The 16,808-nt window shown below is 42.3% G+C and overlaps 1 protein-coding gene across 2 annotated transcripts in view; it reads right to left on the reverse strand.

Moving 5' to 3' along the window:
• Positions 1–16,808, reverse strand: part of PSD (pleckstrin and Sec7 domain containing) — an 841,983-nt gene that overhangs the window by 405,851 nt on the left and 419,324 nt on the right. For both annotated transcript variants that reach the window (XM_069240342.1, XM_069240341.1), the window contains one exon: positions 4,323–4,435. In XM_069240342.1, the coding sequence (XP_069096443.1) occupies positions 4,323–4,435 (113 nt within the window). The remainder of the gene's footprint in view (positions 1–4,322; positions 4,436–16,808) is intronic.

A 16,808-nucleotide genomic window follows, 5' to 3' on the forward strand; every position in this document is an offset into this window, starting at 1 on the left:
GCTACAACTAACGTGCATATATGATCCAAGCACATGCGGAGCATGATAAATCTGAGGTGCTCGTGGCTTGGTTGGTTTATCTGTCTAAGCAAAGTTTTTTGATCATCGAACTGGAATCTGCACAGGAGGAGAGAATTTACAGACAAGACACTATAAATGAGGGCTTTAAGAAATACTATGCATTCCTCTATGAGAGTGTAGCGATCAAGAATTACCAGGGTTGGCCTCTTTCCTTGATCCACACCTGCCTTCACTTCTCACAAGGGAGAAGGTCCTGGCACTGGGTGTGGCCATAGAGCTATCGGAGATCAAAGCCTCAGTGAAGCATTGGGCCACGGGAAGGGCTTTAACGGGCTATTGGTCGAATTTATGCCAAGTTTATAGAGGCCCCCGCCCCTAAGTTGGTGGAGGTCTATAAGGCGGCGCATAATTCCAGTTATCTCCTGGCTCCACCTGCGAGGCACTGGTGATCCCCTTATTGAAATAGGCCACCTCTCCCATGATGTGAAGGCATATTAACCCTTATCAATGCAAAATACTGATTATAAGATCTTAAGCTGCATACTGGCAACACGGCTGTTGCCTTACATACCTTGCTTGGTACACACAGATCAGGCAGGGTTTATACCAGGCCGGAAGACAGCGTTTAAATATCCGCAGGCTATTGGCACTGTTGGTTGATGACTCTTATGATTGAAGGATGGCAGGTATCATGACAGTGGATACAGAGAAGGCTTTTGATAGTCTAGAGTGGGAGTTTCAGTGTAGGGTGCTGGAAATGATGGTGCTGGACTGAGGCTTTGTAAGTTAGAGTAAACGTCTGTGTTCGCACCCGTGGCTACAGTACGGCCAGACGGTGTGATCTCTGCCGAATACGAGATGGGCTGTGGGACTTGTGAGGGTTGCCTGCTGTCTCCACTGCTCTTCGTGTTGGCGGCTGAACCGCTGGCCTGCAGTTTGAGACTGGTGACCAGTTATAATGTTGAGCAGGTGTGTGGCTTGACGCTTTAAATAGCATTATATGCCGATGATATGCTATTATTCCTTAAAGATGCAGCTGGGGATGCGGCATGAGCGTGGCTGCACTGGATCCGTTCGGGCTGTGTCAAGTCTGGGAGTCAACTGGCAAAAGTCTACCTTCTTCCTCCATGTGCGCGGGTCCAGTCTGCCCCCTGGGGGTTGAAATGGGAGCCCACCTGCTTACGGTATCTAGGAGCCAATATATACCATGACACACAGGACATACTAAAGGGCAACGTGGGGGTGGCTTTAGGGCTTTGTGGTTCAGTATCGAATTTTGGGAAATTCTACCGATCTGGGTAGCAGGCTGCATAGCCGTTGCTAAGACAGTTGCTCTTCCCCGGCTTCCGTATTTTTTTCCAGTTCTTTCCATAGTGATACTCCATGATTTGTTTCAAGACATGGACTCTCTGACGATCTCGTCTGTGTGGGGCTCTGGCAGGTGCAGGGTGGCGATGGCCAAATTGCAACGTCTGGTCAAGGACAGTGGCCTGGCAGTCCCACACTTTGATGCTTACCATTTGGAAATGTAGATGCACTGGTGTACGCAATAGGTGGTGAGTGGACAGACTCTGGAGAGTGAGGGGGACCCTCCGCCATATGTGTTCTTCCGGCTCCTCCTCAGTCCTAGGCAAAAGACTACAGGACAACCTGGGGGAACTCCAGATTGTAAAACAATGTTGGTTGTAGTGCCTGCAGAATACCCGGACGAGTTTCCGGTATTTCCCTGATACACCACTACAGAGGCTGGAGGCGCAGCCCCATTTGGGGGACTGGAGAGGCCTTACTCGATGGGCCGCATTTAGCATTGCGTGGATAAGAGACCTGTATCGTACAGTGGAGATGTTCACATATGAGGACATTCAATTTGAGTATGATCTCCAGGGGAGGTATTTTCTGCTGCATGGGGCCGTGACTGCAGAGATCAGGAAACAGTGGGGGCTGGAATAGCTGAAACACCTATGCACAAAATCTGTCATGCTATATGCACAACTGGTACACATAAGGCAGTCGGTCACATGCTTCTTCACACCAGTCATAGCAGAGATAATTACACACTTGATGGACTTCCAACCAAATCAGGTTCCTAAAGTGTCCAGGAATGCCGATTTAAATTTATTAATTTCTACTTCCTGCACGGGACATATCTTACTCCAGGAAAAGTGAACAAGTTCTACTGGGCAGCCGAGCAGTGTGCCCGCGGCGTGGGGAAATGAGGCTGAAATATTCTATATGGTTTGGGCATGTCCTTCCCTTTCTGGATTTTGGGAGGACGTTGAGATTACGTGCGTAGTATACAATGCTCCTCAGGACCTTGCTTGCTTGCTAGGTTGGTTCCCTTTCCTGGCCAAACATAAGGTTACATCTAGATACGCCAACTCAGCATTGATCTTGGCGTGACACAAGATTACAATGATATGGAAGGCGGCCCGAAGAGGGTTGTGGCTCCCTTAAAGTGGCACGTGCATGGGATGGTTTGGTGGAATGTCTGAATGAACCAGAACTATAGACACCAGTTGGGTCCCCGGGGGGCCAGGGCGGTTGTGGGGGGGGGAGAGGACTCACGAGATGTAGAAAGGTGCTCCAGGCCTGGACACTGAGCTGTCACCACCTGGTCCCCGAGATCTTCTGTGGAAAGCGGCGGTGTCAGACTTGTTCTGATTAATAGCGGTACAGCGTTTTTTCTTCTTTTCTTTTGTTTCATGTGGTTGCTTTCTTGTTAGTGGAGTGGTGTGGGAAGTGAGGTCCTGGGGGCGGCTGGATTGCTGGAGGCAGAAGAATAGGGGGTTAGAGGGAACAGTCGAAAAGCCGATGTGCACTCTTCTTCAGCTGGACTCATCCCATTTGCAAAGGGGATCGGGGTTATGGGACTATACAGTGTTGCGGGAGACTGCTGGGTATTTGTTGTGACGTATTGCCATTATGGCCCTCATTCCTACTCTGGCGGGCGGCGGTCGCCGCCCGCCAGGCGGGAACCGCCATATGGCCGATTCGCGGTCGAAAGACCGCTGGGGCCATTCCGACCTTCCCGCTGGGCCGGATGGCGCTAACATTGTTAGCGCCCGCCGGCCCAGCGGGAAAGCTGCCTGCAACACTGAAGCCGGCTCCGAATGGAGCCGGCGGTGTTGCAGGTGTGCGACGGGTGCAGTTGCACCCGTCGCGCTTTTCACTGTCTGCTAAGCAGACAGTGAAAAGCATGCTGGGGCCCTGTTAGGGGGCCCCTGCACTGCCCATGCCAGTGGCATCGGCAGTGCAGGTGCCCCCAGGGGCCCCAGGACACCTGTTCCCGCCATCCTCTTCCTGCCGGTGAAAACCACCAGAAACAGGCTGGCGGGAAGGGGGTCGGAATCCCCATGGCGGCGCTACCGCCGCGGTCGGAATGGGCTTTGAAGCACTGCCAGCCTGTTGGCGGTGCTTCAGTCATCCGCGACCCTGGCGGTCATAGAACGCCAGGGTCAGAATGACCCCCTATGTGTTTTGCCGTAATGTATTTTTAAAATGTATGATAATGTACAGTCTCTATCAGGCATTTTGAAGTTATAACCTTTCACATTTACTTTACGTAGTTTGTCAAATCAGTTTCTTTATGGTTTTAGTTCTTCTCTTTATTTTTTTATACTCTTCTTTGTTTTGTGCATAGTTTCCGGGCATCGCCATTTTTATTAGTAGACCTCGAATGAATTTTATTTTGCTTTCACGTTTCTTCTGATAGTTTATTTATACTCTTGTATGTTTTACTTAGGTAGCTGTGCTAAAATGGTGAATTTAAATTTGCTGAACTATTACTTATCGCTCGTACAAGTAAAACCTGTGTCCTCTTCTCACTATACAAACAATTATAAATGTTTGTGTTACTTTTCGTCAGTTTATAAAGAAACCTGACGCTGTTAAGTTGTTATGCACAATGCAAAACTTCAAATAGATTATTTTTTTTAAACAAAAATACTTCAGAAGTTTTACCGGCTTAAGAGTGTGAGCGTCTTGAGGGAGGAGAGAGGGAACCCATCATTTGAATAGTACAAAGTTCAGTGGAATAAACCAACACATGTAAAATGTTTAAAGAATGATTGCACGAGTGTATAAACAACCCATTCAACAGTGAACCGATGTATGCGGTGCAAATTCTTTCTGCGTATCTATCAAGTGGTAGTGCACTCAGCCATAATCAGCAACATATTTTCAGCTCAAGTGAACAGCGAGGTGACGTCTTATTAATTTCGGGTGTACATGTCTGGACATGCGTCCTCTAACAAACATGATTAACAGATCAACCATGAGTCGGCAGGTAGCAAGCATCTCACCCTCAGAGGAGATCATATCCGGGTTGGACTGATGATAGCGCTGGGAGAAGTGGGCCAGGACTCGCTCTCTCTCCTGAGTCTCTCCCATGAGGGCAAGTTCTCGTAGGAATGTCCTGAAGGGGGGGAAGAATAAAGTAGGTTACTCATCCACTGCATGCCGTTAATCCTCGCATCGCAACCAGCCACTCACATCATATCCCCCTTATCTGAAAACAAACCCAACATACACATTTTCGTCATAAACAGGTAGTTGGCGTGGATTGCGCTTTCAGACCACATCAACCGTCCGAAGACCAGTCTTCGCCATGTAACAGCTGCAAAACGAAATAACTCCCACTAACTCAGATTTTTTAGCACTAGGCAGCATGGCTACTTCTTTTTTTTCAATCAGACAAGCGCCCACTGTTCTCACACTACCAGACACATCAAGCCTCTCTTGCTAAGTGCGAGGCTCCTAGACTCTAGAACACTCACTCATTAGGTATGAGTCTCACACTAGAACACAGTCTCACGCTCTGCGCGCCATTTCACAATCTGAAACACAATTTCACATTCCTAAAGTCAGCCTCAACCTTACGAGCAAAGTCTCACTCTTCGACCTTAATGGAGTCTGAATGAAATCTCTGAGGAGCATTATTTTCGCTGGTAACCCGTTCTAACGTATTCCAAAACCCTAAAATCTTACTACTGTGGACTACTGGCACGAGAGATCCTAGTGTTAAAATGAAGGATAAATTAGAAAACTCATCAGTCTGTAACAGCAGCCCTGCCCTGCGTTTATTTCCTCTGATTTTACAGCAGAGGATATGCAATATTCAAATGCCATCCCAAATATATTAAAAATTCTTGAAAACGACGCTGTCCGTACTGAACCAAGCTTTTGAGAGAAATTTTCTGTCTTAAGAAATAGATTGCACTGAAACATAGGCAAAGAACAACACAGGGACCAGTAAAGTTTTAACATAGAAGGGAATGAAACAGAGCAATTGCTGTCAACCATGTACATTTGTACTGTTTTAGCCCAAGCTCGTAACCCTTACACATATATTGTGAATACTGACAAAGTAAGATACTGTAACTAATCACCGAAGAAAAACATTATCCACAAGCAAGGGGGTGTTGTGGATCCGCAATAAGCAGTGGTCAAGAACGTAGGCTTTGAATTCTAGGACCTAAACAATTGCGACATCTCTCAAGAGTACATTCGGTAACGTCACAATCGAATCACAGAATTAGGAGGAAGAAAAATGTAACAAGAATATAAGATTTGAGTTTTTTATTTTTCGTGCTTGCTGATCCTACCAAGTCACGTTATATCACAGTCGATTTGAGCATAGCTTTTGCCGCTTCACTAAGATGTAAGGGACTCGAGTATATTGCCACACCCAAAGTAACATTTGAGGGTTGGCAGTAGAGCTGATGAGAAGGCCATAACCATCATTAAGATTTACACTTTGACAATAATGCCATTTCCTATGGCCTTTCCTTTAAGAAGACAAAGATTTGGTCTGTTATGTGACACTTCATGTGACTAAGATTACAGCAGAATGTCATTCTCGTAAAATCTGCAGCGAGAAATATAATTATTTTTAAATTGCTATTTTACATTGTGCTGCAAATGCCACTGAATTGAATTTTCAAGGTGTTTTCCTAGTGTGCAAACATAGAGACGGAATAGTGGCTTACCTGTATCCTATTTTCTCTTCTACGGAAATCCTCATCAGAGTCATAAGCACTGACTAGTCCTACCTATCTGCAGGGACCCCAGAGCACATGTCAAATACTACATTTATATGTGTCTATAGGCAGACTATAATAAAACACTGAAAACGTCTAAATTACATTGAAATTTCATTTTAGATCAATAGGTAATCAGCAAGTTATTTCTGTTAAACACAGAAAAAAAGAGCATAGGCCTGTTTCACAACCTTTATTTGAAAGGAAAATGAAAGGAAATATGAGACATTTTTAGCCAATAGACTAACACTTAAAACACAAGAGTGAAAACTTGCACTGAGCCTTTAAGACCTCACAGGACCCCATGTATCCCATCCTGCGTCAGAGCTGACAGTTGGGTCAGCTCATTTTTTACAGCGACAGAGTCCGGTACCACAAAGAGTGCAAGAATTGCAATAAAGTGTCATCCGGGAAGTGGGAGGGTTGTTTATGTGATGAGGACTTGCCTGCAAGAGAAGTAGAATTACAGGTAATAAACTTTTCCTTCTCTTCCAGGGGATCCTCATCAATAGTCATAAGCACTGAATAGAATAGGAAGTCCATTCCACAAACCTGTAGAAGAACCAAGCAATAGCAGCTGTGACTGTTATCGATTAAGATTCCTTAAAGAAGCCTGCCCTGCTTAGGTATCTGCTTGTGAGTTTGACTCTAGACAGTAATGCCTAGTAAAAGTATGTACACATCTCCAAATTGCAGCTTTACATATCTCAGAAAAAGGTACATTCCTTATTAGGACAGCTGTCGCTGCTGCACCTCCGGTCAAATGGGCTTTAGTTCTGGCAGGTAGGTGTTTATTGGCTAACTGATAGGAAAACAGTACACAGGAAACTATAAACCTAGAAATGGTCTCTTTGAATAAAGCCATGCCTGTTCTCACTGGACCACAGTTGACAAAAAGGAGATTTCACTTTCTGATATCTTTTGTTTTATTCAGATAAAACATTAATACTCTTTTAACATCTAATAAATGTAAGGCCCTTTCGGCTGGAGTAGAGGGATTAAGAAAGAAGGCAGAAAGTGAAATAGTTTGGTTAATGTGGAAATCACATACCACTGTGGGGAGAAAGCTAGGATGAGTTCTCATGACCACCCTATTAGAATAAAAAAACATGTATGGTTCATTTGCACAAAAAGACTGAATTGCACTGACTGCATGGACTGAAGTAATGGCAACTAGAAAAGCATCTTTCCATATAATATGTTTTAAAGAGGATCTATGTATTGGTTCAGAAGGAGGACCCATGAGTTTTGAAAAGACAAGGTTAAGTTCCCATAGAGGAGAGGGAGACCTAAACAGAGGAAACTTTTTTTTAGCTCTTCCAAGAAATCCTTGACCACTGGCATGTTAAAGAAAGAGGCCTGAGAGGGTGACTTTCTGTAAGCTGTTATAGCTGCAAAATGTACCTTAATGGAAAAGAAATGTAGAGCAGATTTTGCTAAATGAAGGAGATACAGTAGAATTACATTTTTTGACATAAAATAGGATGGATATCGTTCTGGACACACCATAAATAGAACCTCTTCCATTTAAAAGCATGCAATTTTCTGGTGGAAGCTCTTTTGGACTCCTTTAGAATGGGCTTACATTCCTCTGAAAGCCCTGGATGTCCATATATTGAAGGAATTCAGGAGCCATACAGTCAAGTTCAGGAAGGAGAGGTTGGGATGTAGAATTTGTCCTCCAAACTTGTAAACAAGATCCTGTATGCACGGCAACCTTGTGTGTGGCCTCTCTGATAGGTGGAGAAGGTTCATGAACCACCACTGGCGAGGCCATTCTGGTGCTATGAAGATCATTCCGGTCTTGGACCTGTACAGTTTTTTGATCACTGTTGGAATCAGCAGAGGTAATAGAGCTGTGTAGAGAAACTTCCCTAACCAACTTATAACTTATCAAAAGGGCATTACCCAGTTATCTTGCTTAGTAAAACCTGGATGCATAGTCAATGCATTTTTTGTTGTTAGCATCTGCAAACAGGTCTATTTGTGGGTGGCCCCATTCTTGAAAGATGTCATGCACAATGTCATTGTGTAGGATCCAGTCGTGATTTTCATGGAAATGTTAACAGAGAGACTGCGCTAGTGTTCTGGGCTCCTGGCACAGTGAATGGCTGTTATTGTTAAGTTCCTGGCTATTAGCAATGTCCAAATGGCCTGAACTTCCAGACGTAGAGGGCGAGAATTGAGTACCTCCTTGTTTGTTTCGATAATACATGGCAGTCATGTTGTCGGTTTGCACAAGAAGAAAGAATGATATTATAGATAGAAGAAAAGTTTTTAGCACCAGATAAATTGCTCTAAATTCTAGCATGTTGATGTGGTAATTCTTTTCCTTGTTCGACCACACTCCCTGAATCTGAAAGGAATCCATGTGAGCTTCCCCAACCCTGTAACAAGGCATCTGTGATCAGTGTCTGTGTTGGAGGATCCAAGTGAAAGGGAACTCCTGCCAGCAAATTCTGTTGTTGAGACCACTATGGCAGTAATTGGATTGCTGCTTTCGAGAGGAGCAGTTTGTCCTCCCAGTGATCTGAAAACTGGTTCCATTGATCCTCTAGACATTGTTGCAGAGCAGTGGTTCCCAACCTGTGGTCTGGGGACCCCTGGGGGTCCGCAAAGCCTCCTTAGGGGGTCCGCGACTGCTTAGAAAATTAAATAAGATTAACAGATTAGGTCCCCAGCTTTCAGTAATGAGTCAGTGGAGGGTTCCTGGATTCCAATAATGATTCAGTGGGGTTCCATGGGTTCCGGTAATGAAAAGGTGAGGGTCCACAAAAGTCAAAAGGCTGGGAACCACTGTTGTAGAGGTCTCATGTGAAGTCTCATGCGAGAAACTATGGAAATGCAAGAGGCCATTGATCCCAGTAGCGAAGCAATCTGTCTCGCAGATGGATGTGAAGGGTTCAGGGGATTGTGACACTTCAGACTGACTGATGATAGTCTCTCCTCCAAAGGACACACTCTTACGGTTACAGTATCCAATGTAGCCCCCAGGTTGTGAAGCTGTTGTGTTGGATGTTCTTTAGACTTCTATAAAATTGATGCAGAGGTCTAGATTTTGTAGCATCTCAATACAGACTCAAAAATTTTCTCTTGTTTGTGATTGGGAGGAACTCTTCATGAGCCAATCATCTAAGTATGGGTAGACAAGTATCTTCTTTTTCCTTAAGTCTGCTGCGCCCGCGGCCATGCATTTTGAAAACGTTTGAGGGGGCAGACTATAGGCGGAAGGGTAGTACTCTGTACTGAAAGTGGTGCAATCCCACTTTGAAGCATAGAAACTTTTGGTGTTTTGTGATTATCGGGATGTGGAAGTACGCATCCTGTGGATCGATCAAGCACATCCAGTCCCCTTGGTGTAACTGTGGGTAGATTTAGTGAAGAAGGGTCCAGAATAGGTCTGAATTCTTGCTTTGGACCTTTTTTCCTTGCCAGGAAATAACAGGAGTAGATTCCCAATCCCCTTTGATGGTGTGGCACCTCCTCTATGGCCTCCTTTTACAGCAGTATGTCGATTTCCTTTTGCATGAGGTCTTGATGATGGTACATGCAGGAGGAGGGGATTTGAACTGAAGTTAGTAACCAGCGTGAACAATATTTAAGACCCATTTGTCTCTTGTAATTGAGTGCCACTTGTCCAGTTACTTTGTAATGCTTCCCCCCACCGGAACGGGTAACGAAGATGGGGGACATGAGGACCCAATGTTTTGTTGTTTGTTTGCTAGAGGATGCGGATGGTTGTTAAGATCCTCTGCTATGGATGGCTGTCTGGGATGGTAATGCAATCATGCCTATTGTTGGTGGCATTGAGTCCACCATGGGGTTTGAACCCTCTGCTTAGAAAAATGCCTACTGTAAGGCCAGTATCTCCATTGTAATACCTTTCCCTTCTCCAGACCCACAGCATTCAGCGTGTCCAACTCAGATTTCATTTTGGTCATTTCCTCATCTGCGTGATTCCAAACAGCAGGTTTCCTGTGAAGGGGAGATTCATGATCCTGTATTGGGCCTCTGGTTTTAGGCCTGTAAGGAGAAGCCAAGAAGCTCTTCTGGCGCAAATACCATGGGAGTGGCCATTGCTTACTGTATATTATGTTCTTCCGTATGGGGTAGTTCGCTACATGTTATGCCGAATACGCGGTCGAAGCTGTTCCCGACACGTAATTAAATAGCGAAAAAAAGGTAATGACACAGCGACGGCCAGAAGCGGTCCACGCTGGAGGCCATCTTGAAATAGGAACGGATGTATGAAACAGATAAAAGCTTCGGCAAGAACGAATGGTGATTATTAAAGTGAAATAGACTGATAAGGACGTAAAGTAATCCACAAAGAGCATGGGAGCCGACTAATTCACACAAAGTACAATAAGTCATTGTTTCTGTACCCAAAACCATGTTTCTAAGAAGAGGAGAAATGGAATGAAAAAAAAAAGTCGGCCATATTGGAGTGGGGATTGGGACTAGAAAGTTGATAGGACAAAGTGCTATGAAAGTGAGAGATGTTAGTTCAGGTGTTGGGGTAATTCAGGTAGTCGAATAGTAGAAAGAGGTATCTACAATGTAAGAGCAACCCCCGATAATGGCAATATGGAACAGTGGAAAAATTAAACCATCCGCAATATGTATGCACGTCTTTCCATCAATAAAAGTGAGTGGTCATAAAATAACATGAGTAATAGCATCAATACATGTATGCGAAAGTTCCCAGATGTGTTTCAGCTATTGTGATATGTACATTCCATACTTAATAGATGAATACCAAAGTAAACAGTAATAACACTAGTTATAAATAAGGTCAGTCCAAAAATAATAATTATACTTTCCATTTATCATATAACACGTCAATCCAAGAATACATACAATTGCCTGTCAATGTTTAGACCATGTTCTACAGCTCGTAGTTTAGTAATCCATCTGGTTTCTTGTTTTCTAAGTTCTTTGTTTCGATCCCCAGCCCTTGGATGACTGTAAACATGTGTGATGCCATGAAATGTTATGTTAAGCACTTCGGTGTTGTGATGTGTGTTGTTGTAATGTACAGCTATAGGATAGTTGGGAGTGGCATTACGGATGGCTCTAATATGTTTCTGTATCCGCTCTTTGAGTGGATGGATAGTGCTACCCACATATATTTGCCACATAAAAAAAATAATGCAATAGACTGTAAATCTGGTGTTGCAAATAATAAATTCCTTTAAGTGGTGCACCTCTATGGTGTTGTAGGAGAATGTAGTTGTCCTATGTAACGCAAATTGGCAGGAGATGCATCCCCCACATTTATAGAATCCCTTAGGTTCTACAGGTAACCATGTCCCCTGTGTCTCAGGTGTGACATAGCTGGGACAAAGCTTGTCCCTTAAAGTTATGCCTCTGCTATGTATTAACAAAGATTTCCTGTTTATGACCTTATTCAAGGTGGTATCCATTTGTAACAAATGCCAATGTCTTTTAAGAATGCAATATATTCCAGTGCTCGTTGTACTGTATCTGGTTATAATGGTCAACTTGGTTCCTTTGGAATTGATCCGTTTCTTTTTTCGAATTAATAGTCCCCTGCGTTCCACAGCCATGCCACGTTTCCTAGCTTTGGAAAGTACATGGTTGGGATATCCCCTATTTCTGAAACGTGTTTCCAAGAGATCCAACTCCTGGTTGCAAACCCCATCATCACTACAGTTACGTCTAGTTCTGGACATTTCCCCATAGGGGATTGTGTTGATTTGTGAACTAAGGTGTGCACTGGAAGCGTGCAAGATGGAGTTACAAGCTGTTGGTTTTCTATACATTTTAGATAGTATCTTATTTTCCACCACATACAGCGTTACATCAAGAAAATCAATACTGAATGTGCCTACTTGATGTGAAAGAAGAGATTGTAGGAGTTTTGATTGAGATGTTTGGTAAGAACTTCCAAATCCGAATCAGGACCAGTCCAAATTACCAGTATATCATCTATGTACCTGCCCCAAAATAAGATGTGCTGTAGAATAGTTTGAGGACAGCTATTCCAAAGATGGTCACCTTTGAAATGACCCATATATAGGTTTGCATACGATGGTGAAAATTTACCCCCCATTGCTACACCTTGGGCTTGTCTGTACCATTCGCCATTATGCAAGAATACGTTATTATCCAGAACCAGACGTATACGATCAAGCAGCAACTGTGTGTGTTCATAAAGGGTTGCATCCCTCTTGTATAGTGTGTAAGTAATAGCCTCCAAACATTTTGCCAGAGGGATGGATGCATGTAGTGAGTTAACATCAAAACTTACAAATTTGCATTCCTCTGTCCATTCTACATCCTCCAATTGACGAAGTAAATCTCAGGTATCTTGAATACACGAGGGTAAGTTGCATACCAATGGTTTTAGAAATGTGTCAATATACCCGGAAATATGTTCCGTAGGAGAACCAATCCCTGAAATGATAGGTCAGCCTGGGCGAAACTTGCCCGCTTTGTGGACCTTAGGTAATACCTAAATGAAAGGAGCTCGCGTTGCAGTGTTGAGCATGTATTTGTACTCAAGGTCAGTGATTAAGCTAAGATCCCTCTAGTGAGTAAGCTGTTTCTCTATTGTATTTGTAGTCTCCATTAATGGATTGCCCTTAAGGTGTAAATAGGCTTTGTCATCTTTTAGTTGTCAATCAATTTCAGTCATATAGTCTTTCTTGTTCATCACAACGATGTTGCCCCCTTTGTCTGCTTCTCTAATCACAATGTCCTTATTTTGAATTAGTGTTTTTAAGGCTAATCTTTCCCCAACATTAGGATTGTCAGTATGTCTAAAATGGCGTCCTAGATGTTTGTCTTCAAGACGATGTAGGTCCATACATACTGCCTCATAGAAAGTATCTATGTGATTGTCTGGAGGAAAGGAAGGGGTGAAACGAGATTTTGGTTTCAAACCACTATCTGAGTCTAGAGAGGGTTGGCTATCTATATGTTCCATAATGCTCAATATATTAGGTGTCACCGTGTTTTCTAAAGACAAAACCATTTGTATGTCCTGTAAGTCCTTGATAGTTTTATTACACTTGGCAAACTGACATTCGGGCCCCTTTTGAAAGTTGGGTTTATCCATAAAGTATTTGCGTAGTTTTAGATGTCTGATGAATTTGAAAAGATCTATATGTATATTGGTATAATCCGGTCTTGAAGTAAGACAAAAGCCTAGACCTCTGCTAAGAACATTTATTTTATCACTTGACATTTCAACGTCGGACAGGTTGATGACTTGCACAGTATCAGGATGATTAGTAGCGCCTTCAACAGTATCTGTAACAACATTTTGCGAACCTATGTTTAGGTCCTTGAACTGCGTGATGCTGATCTGGTGGTTACGCCCTTCCTTTTTTCTGTGTCCTTTATGTCCCCCCACTCCTTGTTTTGTGTTTGGATTGTACCTAAGTTGTGTGCCTTTTTTGTATCTCTCTAGTTCCAATAAAACAGAAGAAGAAGAAGAAGAGTTGTTCTCCCCACATGTATTACCTATACCATGAGTGCCTTCCTCTCGTGTGTCAGTACCTCCACTGGAAATGCTGGAAACATCTGTCACACTGTTGGAAGCGGACACGTTATTGTCGCCAGTCCTGGACTGAGTGTTGGTTTTAATGTCATCAAATTTGAGAGAAAAAGTAAAAATCCGACCATTTCGATAATCATTATCATCTCGCCTTACGTTTCTTCAATTTTTTTATCTTTAATGGTAAGTTGATGTGCATTAAGCACCTCTTTTAAAATAATTTTTGTTTAAGGCCCTCTTGTGTATGTGTGCCACTACTGGCCTTTATTTGTGTTGCTGTGGAAGAAAATAATTCAGCAGCCAGGGTGTCTCTATTATCATCAAAAAAGGTCATGTTAGTAAAGAAAGAGTCTACTGTCTATTATTGTCCATCAGGATATTGTTGGACCGTGTTTATGTATATTTGTGTACTTCTTCAAAATAAGTCAAAGGACAGGAGTGCAAATTAACATAAAACATATAATGCATGCATAAACACAAAAATGGTAGCAATGGTATACACACAAGTTGCACTTCCCATAAGTGTCCAAACGTACAAAGGTGGTGACCTCATACTTCTGAGGTCCACCCACGGTGCTAAATGGTTGTTTACCCTGCTACCAAGAAGTAGAAATATGCATTAAAAATACATAATGAATTCAAAGACAATACAACCATAGCACACTATAGGTTAAGAACATGAAGAGAAAAAGTCCAGAATATATGTCTCTCTGACCGATCTCAATGATATTGTCAAGTCTTCTTTTTTTCAAAAAAATCTTTTTGTTATTCAGTCCGTGTATTAATGTCTTCTTTTATTCAGAGGAAATAAAGTTTCAGTTCATATGTTACATACATATCTTCATTCCAGACGTTTATGTGGACAGCCAACACGTGTTTCGTCACCAATGTGACTTTGTCAAGGCTGTAAGATATACAAATCATCAAATGTATAAGCAATAGATGTATAGAACATGAGATACTGGCTAAATGTGAAGATAGTTGTTGATGATATTAAATAAGCCACCACCCAGCGTAGAGGAGAAAACAACAAAAAACAATTATAAATAATACAACAAGAGAAAAGAGAGTAATAAAGGAGTGTGTCTCACCCACATGTGTATCAAAGTACTTATATGAGAGATGCAGTACATGCAAACATTAGGATATAAGAATATGAGTTAAAGAGTAACCATCCTTATGCAGTGCATCAGAGAGTAATATAAGACCATAAGTGCGTCAGTCTTAAACACTTGTAAATTTTAGATCCTGATAAAAGAAAGAGAGAGAGAATATATAAGAATAGTATAGACGAGAATCTGTATAGAACTACACTAACCAAAGAACATTGCATTAGCACGTAAGCAGAATTAGTAAGATTCCGAAGCTAGCGCTTCTCTGTAAAGCACGTCCGGTCACGAAGCGTAATTTTCCAAGTAAAAAGGGGGAATTCAGCCCGTCCAGTAATTATTGCGCAGTAGAGTACGAGAGATATGTCTTCTCAAGGGTACATATGTAGATATATAAATTAATAGGGTTCAATTCACATGGGCCATGGTAAGCCTAGTGCTCTGTAAAGAAAGGAATATGAAAATCACAAAAAATAAAAAGGACAGATGGGAATGTTGTCACCGCTCAAAGGTAACGTGGTAACAAGAAAAGAATCATGAGGAAGTTAGGGATTGATAGTAGTTGAACTGGTATAAATAATCTGAAGCGGTGCTAAGGACAGTCCAGTGGCCAGGACTAATTTGGGATATGTGTAAATAGTGTCGATAAGAAACGCCAGGAAGGAGGCAAAAAGTACCTCACAACAAATAAGGTGTTGTAAAACAAAAGCTAAAACGTTAATGTTGGTGTTACGAGTGAGGAGATAGAAAAATCAGTACGTGCAAAATATAAAAGCAAGGTCAGGAAACCTTGCCCATGTAGTACTGCTGGTTAACGATTAGAAAAAGAGGTAAAATAAAGTATATTATTGACGAAAAAATAAATATTATAATAATAAGGGGAACCACTCCGTATCCGGTTGTATACATGCGTATCCGGTTGTATACATGGTGGCATTTGATTCACCCCCCACAAATGTGGCATATAATTCGGTTCGATGTTAGTAGTCACACCCCTCATGCGAGCATAATTGAAGCAGTCTATCTCATCGTCAAAATAGAAAAATATACACATAAACCGCAACTATGGTGCTAGTCATGTGATTGTAACACTATGTACGGCATTAGGTCGAATATATAGTAATCGGAGAGACAACCGTGGTAGCTCTGGGTTCTGTGATTAATGCCCATGTATCTACTGAGTTGGAAAATGAGAGGAAAAAAACCCATTGCGTACTGTATATTATGTTCTTCCGTCCGGGGTAGTTCGCTACATGTTATGCACTATACGCGGTCGAAGCTGTTTCAGACGAGTATTTAAATAGCGAAAAAAACATAATGACACAGTGACGGCCAGAAGCGGTCCACGCTGGAGGCCATCTTGAAATAGCGACGGATGTATGAAACAGATAAAAGCTTCAACAGGAACGAATCGTGATTATTAAAGTGAAATAGACTGATATGGACATAAAGTAATCCACAAAGAGCATAGGAGCCAACTAATTCACACAAAGTACAGTGAGTTATCACTTCTGTACCCGAAACCATGTTTCTAAGAAGAGGAGAAATAGAAGGAAAAGAAAAAGTCGGCCATAATGGAGTGGGGATTGGGACTAGAAAGTCGATAGAACAAAGCGCTATGAAAGTGAGAGATGTTAGTTCAGGTGTTGGGGTAATTCAGATAGTCGAATAGCAGAAAGAGGTATCTGCAGTATACACAATGTAAGAGCAATCCCGATAATGGCAATATGAAACAGTGGAAAAATGAAACCATCCGCAATATGTATGCACACCTTTCCATCAATAAAAGTGAGTGATCATAAAATAACATGAGAGTAATAGCATCAATACATGTATGTGAAAGTTCCCAGATGTGTTTCAGCTATTGTGATATGTTCTTTCTATACTTAATAAATGAATACCAATGAAGCATAGGACCTTGACCATCAGGCCAGAAGTGACCCTGTTCTACTCTGCATCCAAACGTAACTATAACATTGATTTTTTTTTTGCTTGACTCTATTATTATTTATTTTTTTCCAAAGAGAGAATACAAATACATCTCATGTAAATTAGCTATTGTATAGAGGTTGGAGTTACAACATCTGGGGTGCATCATTTGTGTGGTTCTTTGCT

This window comes from Pleurodeles waltl, chromosome 6 (assembly GCF_031143425.1).
Source record: "Pleurodeles waltl isolate 20211129_DDA chromosome 6, aPleWal1.hap1.20221129, whole genome shotgun sequence".
Lineage (NCBI taxonomy): Eukaryota > Metazoa > Chordata > Amphibia > Caudata > Salamandridae > Pleurodeles > Pleurodeles waltl.